We start from the raw sequence: 20,040 nt of genomic DNA, 5'->3' as shown, positions 1-20,040 counted from the left end.
AAAAAGTTGTAACCAAATGTTCATAGCAACATTACCCACAATAGCCAATTGTCCATCAATTGATGAATGGATAAATAAAATGTGTATATCCATACAACGGAATATTATCCAACCATAAAAGGAATTAGTAATGACACTGTATAGGAAAAGTCTAGAATCAGTCTATCTATAGAAACAGATGGTGGATTAGTGGTTGCCTAGGTCTGGGGCCTGCAGAGAAAGGGATAGCGGGGAAACAAGTAGTGACTGCTAATAGATACGGGATTTTTTGTTTGGGGGGGGGTTGGTAATGAAAATGTTCTATAAGTGATGGTGATAACAGCTGCACAGTTCTGTGATTATACTAAAAACCAATGAATTGTACACTACATTGGTGAATTATATCTTAGTAAAGTTTTTTTTAAAGAGTGTGGAGTCTAGCTTTTTTTTTTTTTTTTTGGTTTCACTCTGTCACCCAGGCTGGAGTGTGGTAGCACCACCTCAGCTCACTGCAACGTCCAGCTCCCAGGTTCAAGTGATTCTCCTGCCTCAGCCTCCCTAGTAGCTGGGATTACAGGTGTGCACCACCACGTCCAGCTAATTTTTTTTTTTTTTTTGTATTTTTTAGTAGAAACAGAGGCAAGGCTGGTCTCAAACTCCTGACCTCAGGCGATCCACCTGCCTCAGCCTCCCAAAGTGCTGGGATTATGGGCGTGAGCCACCACATCCGGCCAGAGTCTAGCATTTTTACAAAAGTAAGTTTGCCTGCAAAGTAGCAGGAGCAAAGTTTACAAGTCTGTTTTATTTTTTCTCAAAGAAATAAAGTCAGTCATTAAAAAAAAGACTCCCTTTTTCAGTTATGTAAATTTCTCTCATTTTGCCACAAATATGAAAGTCAGTATCATTATTTCTTTTTTTTTTCCTTTTTTTTTTTTTTTTTTTCCTGAGACAAAGTCTCACTCTGTTGCCTAGGTTGGAATGCAGTGGCATGATCTTGGTTCACTGTAGCCTTGACCTCCCAGGCTCAAGCAATCGTCCTATCTCAGCCTTCCAAGGTGGGAGCTGAACCCCACAGGCTCATGACACCATGCCTGGCTTTTTTTTCCCTTTCATTTTTTGTAGAAACAGGGTCTCCCTATGTTGACCAGGCTGGTCTTAAACTCCTAGGCTCAAGCAATCCTCTCGCCTTGGTCTCCAAAAGTGCGGGGATTACAGGCATGAGCCACCACGCCCAGCCAACACTTCATTTCTAATATTCCAGGTGAGAAAACTGAGTCCAGACTGTTTTTTAAATAAGATACACACACACACACACACACACACACACACACACACACACACATGCGCGTGCTCTCTCTGTCATAAATGATACCAATGAGTGTTTTATAAGCATCTTGGCTTCTGAACATTAAAACATTAAGTCCAGATTTCCCTAGACCCACTGGCTAATTTTGATGTCCCAGAAAGCAAAAAAGGATTGAACCAAATCCAATACATTGCAAACTGTGATTTCCATATTTCAAGTGACTTCTGCAGTTAGGATGATTTTACTGTAGTAGTCTATGAATGAAAAAAGCCAATTCTAACCATCTCACTTTTGCTGGACATCATCTTTTTATCAGGCCAGTATCTGCTTGCTCTTAGTTGAAATCTAAGCCAGATCAAGTACTTGTTTTCAAAATGTACCTAGAGACTACCACTTCTGAATAACCATAAGGAAGTACGAAAATAAGAGTTAGTTACTGACTCTACGTATGTTCAAATCCATTTTGTTTTTATTGGACTGAATGTCTTCAGTTCAAGCATTACCTGTTTTGGCCGACTGCTTAATGCCTGATAAAACTGAATGCATAAGTGTGAAGCAAAACATTCCAAGCAGTCATCATGAAACTAAAATGAGCAGAAAAGCTATTTCTCAAAGCCCACTCTATTACAAAAGTCCAAATTCACATCCTAGAGCAGGAATACACCCAGAATGAGACCTGTTCAGTGCAGTGAATTTCAAGGTAATGAAATCTGTATATTAAACCAGCAGGTTTTTTTTCTTGTTTTCCCCAACACATCTACTGTTTTTGTTTTTGTTGCTGCTGTTGTTTTTTACCTATAAAAACAAAAGCAAATTAGGGCATTAGACCTCAAAAAGTTAGGTAAATATTCACAATCCAATTATTTATATGAGACAACCTGACAGGATATAGAACATGAAACACACATGTAACTCTCATTTTATTTAGTTATTTCAGTATATGCCTAAATTCAGTGCCCCACATTTCAAAGAACACAGCCTAATACCAAAGTTGGCAACCTCTGAGACAGTGTCACACATTCTTCTCCCAGACATCTGAGTTGGCCACAGACTCACAGACTCTCACTCTCTGTTCCCATCAGGACCGTCGTGCTGCCACCCTGCCTCTGGATATACAGTCAGAACACTAAACCATTTGCAAAAGTCACTGTACTCCCTTAAAGGGTTACACAGCTTAAAATACAGATTTGCAAAAATTTTCCAAGAATGCCATAGTTTTTAGGTGGTCATCCTTTCACTATTAGGCCCAATAACAATAGTAGTGAATTTTTGGCTTGTTGCTTCCTTTTTCTGGGAGGTGTAAGTCAGTGTTTACAGAAATACATGCCATCCCATGAAGCTGCTCATCCTCAACTTTTTTTTTTGGAGACAGTGTTTCACTCTTGTTGCCCAGGCTGGAGTGCAATGGCACAATCTCGGCTCACTGCAACCTCCGCCTCCCAGGTTCAAGCGATTCTCCTGCCTCAGCCTCCCAAGTAGCTGGGATTACAGGCGTGTGCCACCACACCTAGCTAATTTTGTATTTTTAGTAAAGACGGGGTTTCTCCATGTTGGTCAGGCTGGTCTCAAACTCCTGACCTCAGGTGATCCACCCTCCTCGGCCTCCCAAAGTGCTGGGAATATAGGCGTGAGCCACTGCATCCAGCCTCAACGCTTACATTGGGAGAGATGAAGTAAATGGAATAGCATAACCCTCCACCTAAAACAATTTTAAAACACCGGATTAAACAGTGGTTTAAGGCCGGGTGCAGTGGCTCATGCCTGTAATCCCAGCACTTTGGGAGGCCAAGGTAGGAGGATTGCTTGAGTCCAAGAGTTCAAGACCAGCCTGGGCAACATAGCGAGATCCCATCTCTACAAAAAAAAAAAAAAACTAAAACATTAGCTGGGCATGGTGGCGCACACCTACTTGGGAGACTGAGGTGGGAGGATTGCTTGAGCCTGGGAGGTCAAGGCTGCAGTGAGCCATGACTGTACCACTGCACTCCAGGCTGGGTGGCAAAGTGAGACTCTGTCTCCAAAAAAAAAAAAAAAAAAAAGTCTTAAAAGCAGCCAGAGAAGAGATGCTTCACATACAGAAAGGAAGTTGACAGTAGATTTTGCATCAGAAACAATGCAAGCTGTAAGACAGGGTCCTGAGAGATAAAAAAACTTCCAACCTGCAGTTATTTACCAATCACAATCATCTTTCAAAAACACAAAAACAAAGGTGACCAAGCATAGGTAAATTCATAGAAAGTTTAACACAGGTTACTAGGGACTACAAAAGGAGGGATAAGGAGCTATTGTTTAATGGGTACAGTTTCTGATTGGGATGATGAAAAGTTCTGGAAATGGATGGATAGTGGTAATAGTTGTACAACACTGAATGTGCTTATGCCACTGAACTGTACACTTAAGAGTGGTTGAACTGGTAAATTTTCTTATTTATATTTAATTACAATAAAAAAATTTTAAAGGGTACACTAGTTCCCTAACTACATTAACAGATCTCAAGACACCTGCTGGGCATGGTGGCTCACGCCTGTAATCCTAACTAACACTTTCGGAGAGCAAGGCGGGAGGATCACTTGAGCTTAGGAGTTTTGAGACCAGCCTGGGCAACACAGCAAGACTCTATCTCTACAAAAACTAAAATAAAAAATTTAGGCTGGGCCCGGTGGCTTACCCCTGTAATCCCAGCATTTTGGGAGGCCGAGGCGGGTGGATCACTTGAGGTCAGGAGTTCGAGACCAGCCTGGCCAACATAGCAAAACCCCATTTCTACTAAAAGTACAAAAATTAGCTGGGCATGGTGGCAGGTGCCTGTAATCCCAGCTACTCGGGAGGCTGAGGCAAGAGAATCACTTGAACACCGGAGGCGGAAGTTGCAGTGAGCTGAGATCATGCCACTGCACTCCAGCCTGGGCGACAAGGGCGAGACTCTATCTCAAAAAGAAAAAAAAAAAAAGTCAGCTGGGCATGGTGGAGCACTCCTATAGTCCCAGCTACTCAGGAGGCTATGGCAGGCAGATTGCTTGAGCCTGGGAGGTAGGCTGCAGTGAACCATGATCACATCACTGCATTCCAGCCTGGGGGACAAAGAAAGGATTTGTGTCAGAAAGAAAAAAAAAAAAAAGACATAACATCCAGAGAAAAAAGAGACATTTCAGAATATGGGATACATAATGTCATTTATTAAAAAGCACAAAAACACTATGCTTGAGCCAGGAGTCATGGTGTGCATCTGTAGTTTCAGCTAGGAGAACTGCTTGAGCCCAGGAGTTGGAGGCCAACTGGAGCAACACAGTGAGATCCTCTCTCTCAAAACCAAAAACAAAAAAACCCACTACATTTTGTCATTTATATGTATGCAATAGTGACAGAAAGCAGATCAGTGATTGCCTACGGATGGAGAAGTGAGAGTGAGGAGAAAACAGTGTGGGGATCATAAGCGTACTCCATGTGAGCAGTGGTCTATGAGGGAGAGGAAGACAGGGCAACTGGAGATGGGATGCCAATGAGGAGGACAGACCTTCCCAGATACTGGAGCAGATGACAGCGTCTAAGGGCCCCAATACCGCCTCAAGACTCCCACAGCCTCTCTTGCCTCATAAATAAAAAACTGTTTCTCCACTCACAATGCTTCTGACACCAGATGTGTGAGTTTTCCACAAGCAGATCTTTGATTCTCTGTGGAGACCAATCGAGCGTCCTACAATTTAATTAAATTCTGATACTACCTGGAGTTAGCACAGACCCCATAGGTTTAGGGGCTCAGTCCCACAGACTGCCCCCCACTTCAGATGCTAATTGCAAGTAGTGGATCCTCAAATCAGCCACAAATCAGCCAAATTAGTCTGACTTGGCTACAAACTGGGCATTCCCATGTTGGGACTCAGTAACCAATACTTCTCAGACTTTCTCCCCCAACCACGCACCCCTACAACTGACCTCTCCCAAAGCCAGAATGACTTCTCTGAAGTTCCTTTATAGCCCAAAATCCAGACCCACCAAGGAGAACAACTGTTCTGTCTTCCCCTCCCAGTAAGACCAAGAATGTAATTACACAGATTACAGATCCTTTCACAAGATAATGTACAAGTTAATCTCCCTTCCCTGATCCATTCATTCTTCCTAGTAATCCCCACAACAAAATTTCTCTTTTCCCTTCTCCTATAACCTGTTTTATTTAATTAATTTATTTTTTAGGCTACTCAAGTGAAGCAATGGGAATGGAGAAGGAACAAAGAAATCTGTAACTGGCTGTGATCAATTAGCTGTAAACACCACTGCACCTGGACCAGCCATACAACCTGTTTTGCCAGGATATTACATATGCTTCCGAACCCCACTAGGGGGTGAGTAATCTCTGTGGTTCCCTCGTGTAATAAAATCTGTAATCTGTATGACTTTTCTCCAATTAATCTGCCTCTTGTGAGTTGATTTTTTTCTTTTTTTTTTTTTTTTTGAGACGGAGTCTCGCTCTGTCGCCCAGGCTGGAGTGCAGTAGTGCGATCTCGGCTCACTGCAAGCTCTGCCTCCTGGGTTCATGCCATTCTCCTGCCTCAGCCTCCCCAGCAGCTGGGACTACAGGTGCCCGCCACCATGCCCAGATAATGTTTTTGTATTTTTAGTAGAGACAGGGTTTCACCGTGTTAGCCAGGACGGTCTCGAGCTCCTGACCTTGTGATCCGCCCGCCTCGGCCTCCCAAAGTGCTGGGATTACAGGCGTGAGACACCGCGCCCTGCCAGCAAGTTGATTTTTCAGCAAATCTTTGGAGAGCAATGGGGAAGCTTTTCCCTGGCCCCTACACCCACAACCCCCTCCTCATGTTAAACAATTTACTCCAAAAACACTTTATTATAAAGGATATTATAAAGGATACAAATGAAGAACCAGATGAAGAGGTACATGGGGCAAGGTACGGGGGGACGCAGAGCTTCCAAGTTGGTCTGGAGGTACCACCCTCCCAGGACCTTGATTTGTTCACCGAGCAGGAAGCTCTCTGAACCCCTACATTTTGGGTTCTTAAGGGGGTCCCATTACCTAAGCAAGACTGATTAAACCATTGGCCGCTGGTGATTAACTCCATCTCCAGGCCCCTCTGCCTTCCCCAGAAATAAGGGGGAGGTAGGCTGAAGGTCCCAACTCTCTAACCACATGGTTGATTCCTCTGGCAACCAGAAGCCAAGAGCCACCTCATTAGCATAAAATAAGGTTTGGTTGGCAGGGGCTTATCATAAATAACAAAAGATGCTCTTCTCACTTCTGTTACTCAGGATCTCATGGGAATCAACAGACCTTAATGAAAAATCTAACCTTTTACTTGAACAAGGGTTTTAGGCACTGTCAGGAACCAGTGATGAATAGCAGATATATTTTTTCATTACATTATAGTATCACACCTCACCTCTGAATCCATCCCCACTCCACCACTGCCAAGGGTTTCTCCCAGGTGAACCCCAGTCTAATTCCTTTTCCTCCCAGGCCTCCAGACAGCCTGGTGTATAAAAGATGGCAGCCAGAATTTCCTGGGCATAAGGTCTGTCTGAAGAACAGAGCAGGGGCAGAGGCCAGAAATAAGAGAAGTAGTTGGGGACATCTCTAGTCAGCTATCTTCTAATTGGAAAACGGTACCCCTGGAGTGCAGGCAAACTTTTCAGGGACGAACAGGCATAGACAATTTTTAAAAGGAATCAATTTCTTGATCCTCTACTTCCATGTGAATTCCCTACTAAAAACCATCTGCCCAAGGATGTGCCTGGGATGAACTGCCCCATCTCATCTCCTTTTCCAAATCTTCTTTTCCCATTTTATAAAAGCAGCATATATACCTACCACATGATCCAGCTATTCTACTTCTGGGTATTGACTCAAGAAAAATGGAAATATATTTCCATACAAGGACTTATACATGACTGTTCACAGCACCTTTTTTAAAACAGCCAAAACCAGAAACAATCCCAATGATCTTCAACAGATTAATGAATTGTAGTACATCCACAGGACAGAATACTACTCAGCAATAAGAAGGAATGAACTACTGATACACACATCTAATACAAGTATCAACAATTACGCTAAGTAAAGAAGTCACACATCCCACCAAAAAGTACATGCTGTATAATTCTACCCATATAAAACTCTAAAAAATGCAAACTAATCTGTAGTAACAGAAAGCAGATTAGTAGTAGCCTGAGGACAAAAGAGCAGGAGTGAGGTGCTGCTAAGCACAAGGAAATATTTGGGGATAACAGATACATTCTCTATCTTGCCTGTGCTGATGGGTTCCTAGGTATCAAAACTCATCCAACTGTAAAGTTTTAATATGTATAACTTATTATATGTCAATTATACCTCAATACATTTATTTTTAAGTGAAATTAAAAACATGAATAATTTATAACCAGTAGAACTTCTCTATAAGAAATGTTAAAGAGGCCAGGTGCTCACTCCTGTAATCCCAGCACTTTGGGAGGCTGAGGCAGGCAGATCACCTGAGGTCAGGAGTTCAACACCAGCCTGCCCAACGTGGCAAAACCCCATCTCTACTGAAAATACAAAAATTAGCCGGGCATGGTGGCAGGTGTCTGTAATCCCAGCTACTCAGGATGTTGAGGCAGGAGAATTGCTTGAACCCCAGAGGTCGAGGATGCAGTGAGCCGAGATCACACCACTGCACCCCAGCCTGGGTGACAGAGCAAGGATCCATCTCAAAACAAAACAAAACAAAAACAAAAGAAATGTTAAAGGAAGTTCTTCAAACAAAAGTTACAAAACTAGATATGCTTGGAGGTACTTAGCTTTCCTTTTCTAATTGCTGTTAATTTTTTCTTGTCTTTTCTTTTTCTTTTGAGATGGGGTCTCACTCTGTGGCCCAGGCTAGAGTTCAGTGGTGCACTCTTGGCTCACTGCAGCCTCAACCTCCTGGGCTAAGCCACCCAAAGTAGCTGGGATTAAAGGCTCATGCCACCACACTTAGCTAATCGTCTTTACTATTTTTTGTAGACAGGTCTCGCGGTTGCCCAGGCTGGTCTGAACTCCTGGCTTCAAGTGATCCTCCAGCCTCGGCCTCCCAAAGTGCTGGAATTACAGGCATGAACCCTATGCCTGGCTGTTAAAATTAATTTTTCAGTTTTCAGGTTTGGAGTCATAATACTGCTATCTAAATAGGTGAAGTAGCATTGGCTACACATTCAGCCAAAGAGTTAGCTGAATTCAACTCCTGGCTAAGACTAGCCTGGGCAACAATGTAATAAGACCCTGTTTCTACAAAAAAAAAATTTTTTTGAGATGGAGTTTTGTTCTTGTTGCCCAGGCTAGGTACAATGGCGTGATCTCAGCTTACTGCAACCTCCACCTCCCGGGTTCAGGCAATTCTCCTACCTTAGCCTCCCAAGTAGCTGGGATTACAGGCATGCACCACCACGCCCGGCTAATTTTGTACTTTTAGTAGAGATGGGGTTTCTCCATGTTGGCCCGACCTCAGGTGATCCTCCTGCCTCGGCCTCCCAAAGTGCTGGGATTACAGGTGTGAGCCACTGCACCCAGCCAAAATAATTTTTTAAAAGTAGCTAGGTGTGGTGGTACACACCTGTAGCTAAGAGGCTGAGATGGGAGGATCCCATAAGCCCATAGGTTTGAGGCTGCAGTGAGCTATAATCGCGTCAGTACACTCCAGCCTGGGCAACAGAGTGAGACTTTCTCTTTCTCTCTTTCTCTCTCTCTCTCAAAACAAAGGTGAACTACACTATAGCATCTGCATCATTCACAATAGCTAAGATATGCCCATCAATGGATAAACAGATACAATATATATGGCATATATACACAATGGAATACTACTCAGCCTCAAGCAGAAAATTCTGTCATATTCAACAACACAGATGAACCTAGAGGACATTATGCTAAGTGAAATAAGCATAAGCCAGGCATACGAAGGCAAATACCACATGATATGTGGAATCTAAAAAAGTTGAACTCATACACGTATAGAGTACTAGAGGCTGGAGGGAGTGGGTTAGATAGAGAAAGGAGAGGTGCCAGTTAAAGGGTACAAGGTTGTGGTTAGACAGGAGTAGTAAGTTCTGGTGATCTATTGCACAGTATGGTGACTACAATTCATAATAATGTATTGCGTATTTCAAAATAACAAAAACAGTGGATTTTAAATGTCCTCACCGCAAAGAAATAAGCATTTGAGGTAATAGGTGTGTTAATTACCCTGATTTTTTCATTCCACAACATATACATATATTGAAACATCACACTGTATCCCATGAACATATACGATTATTATCTGTCAATTAAAAATTTTTTTAAAAACTGAAAACTCACCTTTGTTAAAAAAATCAAGTCACATTTGTCATTCCCTGTCCCACACTTTTGTTACACAAGAATTTATGAGCAAGAAGAGAGTGGCATGATGGTTACAAAATTACTACTCATTCTAAAATGTTTAGTTAGATTAAGCAAACCAGTTTTTCCACAGTAAAACAAATCACTAAGACTGGTTTTGAGTGTAAGGGAAAAAGGCAGTTGTCTTAAATCTCTTTAAACAGATGAAGAAAGCTTAAGATCTTTACTTGCTCCAACATAAAATCCCAACAATTAAACGTTTGGCTTGAGGAACAGCACTTCTCATATGCCAAAGAAATCAAATGATTGGCCTGTCTTTGATCCTACAGAATTTTTTTTCTCCAGATCAGACCGACATGCCCCAATGCCTACATGATTAAAACCAAAGGTGACAAAATTACAACTGAAAAATAATTGAAAGTAACTTAAAAATAATTACTGTTGCCGGGCGCGGTGGCTCAAGCCTGTAATCCCAGCACTTTGGGAGGCCAAGGCGGGCGGATCACAAGGTCAGGAGATCGAGACCACAGTGAAACCCCGTCTCTACTAAAAAAATACAAAAAATTAGCCGGGCGCGGTGGCGGGCGCCTGTAGTCCCAGCTACTCAGGAGGCTGAGGCAGGAGAATGGCGGGAACCCGGGAGGCGGAGCTTGCAGTGAGCCGAGATCGCGCCACTGCACTCCAGCCTGGGCAACAGCGTGAGACTCCGTCTCAAAAAAAATAATAATAATAATAATTACTGTTGGCTCTGTATGTCTAAAATTAAGAAAAGATTGGTATCAGAATTAAGCAAGGTAAGAAGGATCGCATGGGAATCAACAGACCTTAATGAAAAATTTAACCTTTTACTGGAACAAGACAAAGCCTACAGCTTCACAGCTTTCTCCAGAAAATTAGGAAACTTAATAGCTACTCAGGGAGAAAGAAGTATGAAATGCATTATAAGAGGACTGTTTCATCAGAAAGTGAATTTACTAAGTACATCTGTTAATTAAAATATGCTACTTTAAGAAAAAAAAAAAAAACAGAACAAACAGTAACTGCCAATGCTTAAGTCTCCAATAACTGAAGTAAAATTAAACCAGGAAAGGCTTGCTCCTAGACTTTTGTACAACTCACAAATACACACACACACACACACACACACACACACACAAATATATCTTTTTTTTGGAGACAGGGTCTTGCTTTGTTGCCTAGGATGGAGTGCAGTGGCACAACAATGGCTCACTGCAGCCTCGATCTCCCACACTCAAGCGATCCTTCCACCTCAGCTTTTTGAGTAGCTGAGACTATACGTGCGCACCATCATGCCCAGCTAATTAAAAAAAAATTTTTTTTGTAGGGACAGGGTCTCACTATCTCACTATGTTGCTCAGACTGGTCTCAAACTTCTGGGCTCACGGGATCCTTCTGCCTTGGCCTGCCAAAATGTTGGGATTATAAGCGTGAGCCACCGCACCCAGTCACAAATATTTTTTGAGCATAATATTATTTAGTACTGCTCTAGGCACGCAGCTCCAACATGAACGAAACAGACAAGACCTCTTCTCTCATGGAGTTTACATTCTACCATACCAAAAAAAAAACACAAAAAACAAAAAAACCCACCAAAAACAGAAAAACAAGAGAAAAAAACACGGTAAGAAGATACAAAGTGAATGGAGGTAGGAAGGCTTCTTGGAGGACATGACAAGAAGTTAAAACCTGAATGATGAGAGACAGCGAGGTGACAATCTGGGAACAGAACTCTCCAGGCAAGGATAATACAAAGGTATTATAAAAATGTTTAATGGACTATCGCTAAACTAAGTACTTCTAATAAAAAGCACTGTCCAGTGATTCCTACATGTGCTGCAGTTTGAAAATCAGTGACTGAAAAACAACTCTAATCAGCAAATAAATGGTATGAAATGATCAGGACAGGATTAAAATGAGAATAATATTCGTTTATAAGAAGCATTTTATTGAATGCTAAGCATAAGTTGCACACTGTGCTAAATTATATATAGTCTCATTTTCTGGCTGAAGACATACTGTGAGACACTCATGAAATTTATAAGTAACCATATTTAAACTATCTTTGTGATAGAGTAGGTCAAAAAGATAAAGATACTCAACCTTCCTCTTAATGCAAAATTTAAAATACCAGGTTAGCATTTCACTTACTGATTTTTAAAAATGTTAATGATTCATAATATCTAAGGTTGGTAAGGGCAAGAATGAAAAAATCCTCTCATTTCATGTAGTTGTGTGAAAAACTAGTTGAATTTTTTAATTGACAAAAATTATATTTGTGGTTTATAACATGATGTTTTGATATACATATGTTTTGACATAGTGGTTCACACCTGCAATCCCAGCACTTTGGAAGGCTGGGTCAGGAGGCTCACTTAAGGCCAGAGTTCAAGACTAGACTGGGCAACATAGTGAGAACCCAGCCTCTATATTAAAAAATCAATAAATAAGGCTGGGAGTGGTGGCTCATGCCTGTAATCCCAGCACTTTGGGAGGCCAAGGCAAGTGGATCACTTGAGCCCAGAAGTTCAAGACCAGCCTGGCCAACATGGTGAAACCTCATCTCTATTAAAAATACAAAAAGTAGGCAGGCATGGTGCCACATGCTTGTAATCCTGGCTACTCAGGAGGCTGAGGCACAAGAATTGCTTGAATCCAGGAGGAGGGGGTTGTAGTGAGAGGAGATCGAGCCACTGCACTCCAGCCTAGGCGACAGAGTGAGACTGTCACACAAAAAAAATCATTATATACTGTTTATGGTAGTGAAAAACTAGAAATAGTACAAATGTCCATCAATAAGGGATTAATCAAGAAACATCTATAATATGTAATACTATGCAGTACTAAAAAAAAAAAAAGAGTAATGATGCAAATTGAAATACACTGAAATGAAAAAATGTCCAGTGCACACTATAAAGGAAAACACTGAATAACAATTTGTGTGTGTGTATGTACATATATACACACACACATATATCTACACACATATATATACACACATATATATACACACACACATATATATACATATATATACACATATATATATATTTTTAAATGGAGTCTCGCTCTGTCACCCAGGCAGGAGTACAATGGTGCAGTCTCAGGTCACTGTAACCGCCATCTCCTAGGTTGAAGCGGTTCTCCTGCCTCACCCTCCCTAGTAGCTGGGATTACAGGCACCCGCCATGCTCAGCTAATTTTTGTATTTTCAGTACAGATGGGGTTTCACTATGTTGGTCAGGCTGGCCTCGAACTCCTGACCTCAGGTGATCCACCGGCCTCAGGCTCCCAAAACGCTGGAACTATAGGCATGAGCCACCATGCCCCGCCCCATATAATTTTTTTTAAAGGCCATGGAGGGCCAAGGGGGGTGGCACTGAGCCCCAAGCTCCCCATGTCCACCAAGACTGCAAAATATCAGCTGTATATCATTTGTCATGTTAATAAAACTGTTAATAAAGAATTTATAGAAACATACATGTTTGCAAATGCATAGAAAATATATAGAAGGATATATACTAAGCTATTCTTCTCTTACAATGGGAATTGGTGAGGGAAGAGAGAGAAAAAAGGAAAAACAGGGGGCTTCTTTTACATTTCATAATTTTTTGCACTACTTTTTTTCCTGAACAGTGAACATGAATTACTCCAGGAACACTTTTAAAAAATGAGAATGTGTTTGCACTTACCTATAGCTTGGAGCCTCAATAATGACTTTCCAGAGCTCTTTATATCAGGGAAGATAGAAATTATCCCAAATATTGAGCTAAATATTATAACGACATTCCTTAAAATGAAATTCTATTTGTATAACAATTAACAGAAAACTATTGTACAAAAGTAGTCTATTTAGGGTATCTTCTCTTTTTTTTTATATTTCCATAGGTTTTCAAGGAGCAGGTGGTGTTTGGTTACATGAGCAAGTTCTTTTAGTGGTGACTTCTGAGATTTTGGGGCACCTATCACCTGAGCAGTGTACACTGTACCCAATATGTAGGCCTTTATCCCTCACCCCCAACCCACCCTTCCTTTAGGGTACCTTTTAACTAGACTTCAACAACAGTCCTGTAAAATAAAATTTAATGTGATCTGCAAAGCTCTTGGGGATCTAGTCTCACGCTTCTCAAACAAATTTCTGTATTCATACAGCTCACCCGTGGATCTTGTTAAACTGTAGGCCAATTCAGTAGTCTGCAGCGGGACCTAAGAGTCCCCATTTCTAACAAGTCCAGTAGATCACACTTTGAGTAGCGAGGGTCTAGCCCAAACTCATACCTCATCACTTCGTACTTCAGATACAGTGAATGACAGATTTTCACTCATCATGTTCTTCACATTCCTGTGCCTTTCTATGTATTCTTCTTCAGCCTATATGGTTTTCTCCTCACCTCCTCTACCTCAAAAACTTTTACCCTGTTATAGGTTTAGGTCAAACACTGCAGATGTATTACAGATGTGTCTTCTTTTGTATTCCTCAAGGCCCCGATGCGTTCATGTTCCAGAATTTATCACATTTGTTACACACGTGTCCATCTCCCAATCAGACTACGGGTTTGAAGATAGGAAATGTCTGTCCTCAGAACACAGATATTTGCTTCTTTTTTGCTTTTCCTTTTTTTTTTTTTTGAGACAGGGTCTTGAGTTGCTTGCTTTGTTGCTGGAGTGCAGTGGCACAATCAGGGCCCATCTTCAGCCCTGACCTTCTAGGCTTGAGCAATCTTACCACCTCAGCCTCCCACGTAGCTGGGACCACAGGTGCCCGCTACCGTACCCAGTTAAGTTTTAAAAACATTTTGTAGAGACAGGGTCTCACAATGTTGCCCAGGCTCTTCTCGAACTCCTGGCCTCAAGCAATCTTCCCACCTCAGCCTCTAAAATGCTGGGATTACAGGCATAAGCCTACATATATGATAAATGTTTTCTGAGTACAAGTCACTGAGGTATCAGGTTTCTGCCGCTACTTTGAAATAATGATTGTCAAAATCACTTTCATTCCATAAATTTTCTTTAAGGTAATATTCAGCTTAAAAACACGTAATCTCTTAAAATGTAAGACAACACATATTCAAAATTAAAGTGAAGCTGGGGGGCGGGTGTGGTGGCCCAGACCTGTAATCCCAGCACTCTGGGAGGCCTAGGTGGGCAGATCACTTGAGGCCAGGAGTTCAAGACCAGCCTGGGCAACACTGCAAAACCCCATCTCTACTACATATACGAAAATTATCTGGGTGTGGTAGTGCACCCCTGTATCCCAGCTACTAGGGAAGCTGAGGCACCAGAATTGCTTGAAGTTGGGAGGCGGAGGTTGCAGTGAGCTGATATCCTGCCACTACACTCTAGCCTGGGCGACAGAGCCAGACTCTGTCTCAAAAAAAAAAAAAAAAAATTAAATTAAAAAAATAAAGTGAAGCTGAATGCAGTGGTTCATGCTTGTAATCCCAGTACTTTGGGAGGTCACGGTGGGAAGATTACTTGAGGCCAGGAGTTAGAGACCAGCCTGGACAACTTAGCAAGACCCTGTCTTTAAAAATTAAAAAAAAAGGTTGGGCACGGTGGCTCACACCTGTAATCCCAGCACTTTGGGAGGCTGAGGTGGGCGGATCATGAGGTCAGGAGATCGAGACCATCCTGGCTAACACGGTGAAACCCCGTCTCTACTAAAAATACAAAAAATTAGCAGGGCATGGTGGCGGGCACCTGTAGTCCCAGCTACTTTGGAGGCTGAGGCAGGAGAATGGCGTGAATCCGGGAGGCAGAGTTGGCAGTAAGCCGAGATCACGCCACTGCACTCCAGCCTGCGTGACAGAGCGAGACTTCGTCTCTAAATAAATAAATAAATAAATAAACAAAAATTTAATTCAAATAAAAAACAAAATTAAAGTAAAATATCACACTATTTGATGAGATGCTTACCTCATGCTTAAAAAAGTCAAGTTAGGCTGGGCAAGGTGGCTCATGCCTGTAATCCTAGCACTTTGGGAGGCCGAGGTGGGCAGATCATGAGGTCAGGAGTTTGAGACCAGCCCGGCCAACATAGTGAAACGCCCGTCTCTACTAAAAATACAAAAATTAGCCAGGCATGGTGGCGCACGCTTGTAGTCCCAGATACTCGGAGGACTGAGGCAGGAGAATTGCTTGAACCTGGGAGGCAGAGGTTGCAGTGAGCTGAGATCAGGCCACTGCACTCCAGCCTGGGCAACAGAGAGAGACTCTGTCTCAAAAAAAAAAAAAAAAAAAAAAGTCAAGTTAATTTCACATCATTTTGGTATAAAAGGGGCAAAACAAAGATTGTACTCTTCAGTATTCTTTTAAATACTTTAAGAAAAAATAAGAATGACATCAAATTTCTAATAGTCTTTCCTTTTAAACTTTTTAGGACTCTTATTATATTTTTAGAACAAATGATAGAATAAGATCTTAAATAAAATGCTTACACAGGCAGCCCTGCCTTTACCACTCACCTTCTTCATCTATCCATTTCATGGTGAAGAGCTGTTCGTTGTCAAAAGAACACATGTCTCGAACCTCATTACAAAGGCCCTCAAAGGAGATGGAAGGTTCAAAATGTGTTATCATGATATCCCTGAAAAAGAAAAGGAGTTTTAAGTTTGAAAATGATTAAAAATAATGATCTACATATTACTGAATGCTTGACAATTTGATGAACTTCAGTCATTTTGTGTGTGCATCAACATGCACTGCTTCCAGTAAATGATTTCATTAAAGTAAAAATTAAAATATCAAGCTGGGCATGGTGGCTCATGCACTTTGGGAGGCTGAGCTGGGCAGATCACTTTAGCCCAGGAGCTCAAGACCAGCCTGGGCAACATGGTGAAACCCTGTCTCTACTAAAAATACAAAAAAAAATTAGCAAGAGGCTGAGGTGGAAGGATCCTTTTTCAGGCTGGGACCATGGGAGGCAGAGGTTACAGTGAGTCGAGATCACACCACTGCACTCCAGCCTGGGCAACAGAGGAGACTGTCTCAAAAAAAAAAAAAAAAAAAAAAAAATCAAATACATATATATACACTTGAATAATTATACTGTTTTAAATAGTTTTTAAAAATAAAAATAGAAAATAGTTTATTTTAATGACAAAAGAGAATTGCTTGCTTTAAAGCAATCTTTCTGTCAAAGAACCCTCAAGGCTACTAGTGTGAGGGCATAGGGTTGAATGTATTCTGGAATTAAATTAGAAGAAGAAAATTTCTATAGAATTTCTCTGTCAAAGAATAAGTGTAAAATTATCTTTCTTGAATAAGTGGGAAAAAAATTAGTTACACTGGATATCATGAAAATATAACTTCCTTATCAAAGTCCACATTTAAAATTAACACATAGGTAAACATTTGTAAACAGCAAGGCTTTTACATAAATTTTACTTTTCAAAAGCTAAAAAACACTTATCAAAACATACAAATACTTTTAAAACATCTGTGTAATACTTGAAAGTGTAAGTATAAGGCTGGGCGCAGTGGCTCATGCTTGTAACCCCAACATTTTGGGAGGCCAAGACGGGTAGATCACCTGAGGTTGGGAGTTCGAGACCAGTCTGACTAACGTGGAGAAACCCCGTCTCTACTAAAAATACAAAATTAGCCAGGTGTAGCGGTGCATGCCTGTAATCCCAGCTACTCAGAAGGCTGAGGCAGGAGAATCGCTTGAACCCGGGAGGCGGAGATTGCAGTGAACCAATTGAGCCATTGCACTCCAGCCTGGGCAATAAGAGCAAAATTCCATCTCAAAAAAAAAAAAATGTGTAAGTATAGGCCAGGTGCTATACTTTGTACTTTGGGAGGCTGAGGCGGGCGGATCACTCGAGGTCAGGAGTTCAAGACCAAGGCTGGTGCCTGGCAAACATGGTGAAACACCATCTCTACTAAAAATACAAAAACCCAGCACTTTGGGAGGCCGAGACGGGCAGATCACAAGGTCAGGAGATCGAGACCATCCTGGCTAACATGGTGAAACCCCGTCTCTACTAAAAAAATACAAAAAACTAGCCGGGCGAGGTGGCGGGCGCCTGTAGTCCCAGCTACTCCGGAGGCTGAGGCAGGAGAATGGCGTGAACCCGGGAGGCGGAGCTTGCAGTGAGCTGAGACCCGGCCACTGCACTCCAGCCTGGGCGACAGAGCGAGACTCCGTCTCAAAAAAAAAAAAAAAAAAATACAAAAATTAGCCAGGCTTGGTGGTGGGTGCCTATAATCCCAGCTACCTGGGAGCCTGAGGCAGGATAATCTCTTGAACCCAGGAGGCAGAGGTTGCAGTGAGCCGTGATCACGTCACTGTACTCCAGCCTGGGCGAGAAAGTGAGACTCTGTTTCAAAAAAAAAAAAAGTTCAAGTATAGACACCCATCAGAGACTCAATGAAGGAGTTATGCTTTATCAACTACCACTCCTTAAGTTCCAGGAACTAAAACATTCAAGGGAGTTTTATATAAACACTTCTCTCAGTAATTGCGAAACCACTATGTTCATAACATTCCACAATCACCAGATCCTTGTTACAGTACCAAAGCTAAAAATGAGCTGCAAAATAAAGATATTACATTCTAAAGGTATAAAACAAATTATGCATGCATGATTTTTTTCCTAGTTTAACTTCAGCATTAGCACAAATTATTTTACCACTGATCTTCAACAGAATATAGTCTCCTATATCACAAAGATTCCCAAAATGGTGAATTTAGATATGGTTTTAGCTGAATTTTTTTAAGCATTTTTAATTTTGCTATTGAGTTTCAGAAGACAAACTGCTTTCAATGTGCCTATATTCTAAAATATAGAATCTATTATAAAGTTTTTCCTTAGGACTAATTGCTTTTAAAAAATAAACCCCCAAAAGAATCAAATTCAGTCCTTCTGCTACCTCACTGTAAGTTTTTCTCCTAAATTAGACTATTCAGAAAAAATACTTTTATTTGCAATAACCATTATAATAATTGGTTTAGGCAAGATTATCCATGAATGGTAAGACCATTGGGCAAAATGTTTTGGGGGACTAAAGTATTCATATAATCTCAAAGAATCACCTCCCAAATTATTAACTATAAAAAAGTCATAAAGCAATTTCCACCTTTTAATAATCAAAAAGATAGTGAACTCAAAAATAACAATTATGAAATATGAATTTGACAATAAAGTAAAAAAGCAATGTTATAAAGCTTTGTCAATGTAATAAGGGGAAAAGAGAAATCTCTTTGAAGTTCAAGGCCCAGTTTTGGCTCAGCAAGGTGGCTTGCGCCTGTAATCCCACCTACTCAGGACGCCGAGGTGGGAGGATCGCCCTAGGAGTTCAAGGCCAGCCTGAGTGACAGAACAAGACCCTGTCTCTAAAAAAATTTTTTTTTAATTAGCCAGGCATAGTGTATTCCCAGCTACTCACAAAGATCATTTGAGCCCAGGAGTTCAAGGCTGCAGTGAGCCATGATTGAGCCACTGGACTTCAGTTTGGGCGAAAGAGTAAGACTCTGTCTCTTAAAAAAAAAACACACTCAGCTTTGTATTGTGGGTTACTAAGTCTCAATGTTATCATCTGAAAAATGGAGATAATCACATCTGCCTCTGAGTATTATCATGAAGACTAAATAAAAATAAGTGCAGCTTGAGTCTGGGAGGTTGAGGCTGCGGTGAACTGTGACTATGTCACTGCACTTTAGCCTGGGTGATGGAGGAAGACACTGACTCAAAAAATGAAAAATAAATGAAAATAAATGAGTGCAGCCAGGCAAAGTGGCTCATGCCATAATCCCAGCACTTTGAAAGGTCAGTGTGGGAGGATTGCTTGGGTACAGGAGTTCAAGACCTGCCTGGGCAACATAGGCAGACCTTGTCTCTACAAAAAAATTAAAAATGAGCCAGACATAGTGGTGCGTGCCTACAGTCCCAACTACTTGGGAGGCTGAGGTAGGAGGATTGCTTGAGCCTGGGCAGTTAAGGCTGCAGTGAGCCGTGATTATACCACTGAACTCAGTCTGGGTGACAGAGTAGGAATGTGCCTCAAAAAAAAAAAAAAAAAAAAAAAAAAGTGCCAAATACTTATCACAGTTCTTTTTCTTTTGTTCCATTTTTTTTTGGCTGAGGTTTTTTTTTTTTTTGAGACAGAGTCTCGCTCTGTCACCCAGGTTGAAGTGCAGTGGCACGATTACAGGCGTGAGCCACTGCACTTGGTCTCAGTAACATTTCTGAATAACACTAACTTTAATTCTTTAAAAGTTTTTTTCTTTAATTGACAGAAATTTTTCTATTATATTTCACTAAGATAAGAGATTATTGCTACAATTCAATACCGTCTAGAAAATCCTAGCCAATGATTAAAAATAAAAAAGGCAGCCGGGCACGGTGGCTCATGCCTGTAATCCTAGCACTTTGGGAGGCTGAGGTGGGCGGAT

General features: G+C 41.4%; 1 protein-coding gene across 2 annotated transcripts in view; it reads right to left on the bottom strand.

Annotated features, from left to right (window-relative positions):
* Positions 1 to 20,040, bottom strand: part of LOC105465838 (protein kinase C iota) — an 86,429-nt gene that overhangs the window by 56,208 nt on the left and 10,181 nt on the right. For both annotated transcript variants that reach the window (XM_011714472.2, XM_011714478.3), the window contains exon 2: positions 16,109 to 16,230. In XM_011714472.2, coding sequence (XP_011712774.2) covers positions 16,109 to 16,230 — 122 coding nt within the window. The remainder of the gene's footprint in view (positions 1 to 16,108; positions 16,231 to 20,040) is intronic.

The sequence above is a fragment of the Macaca nemestrina genome, chromosome 2 (assembly GCF_043159975.1).
Source record: "Macaca nemestrina isolate mMacNem1 chromosome 2, mMacNem.hap1, whole genome shotgun sequence".
In the NCBI taxonomy this organism is placed as follows: Eukaryota; Metazoa; Chordata; class Mammalia; order Primates; family Cercopithecidae; genus Macaca; species Macaca nemestrina.
This window is presented reverse-complemented; position numbering and strand designations above follow the sequence as displayed.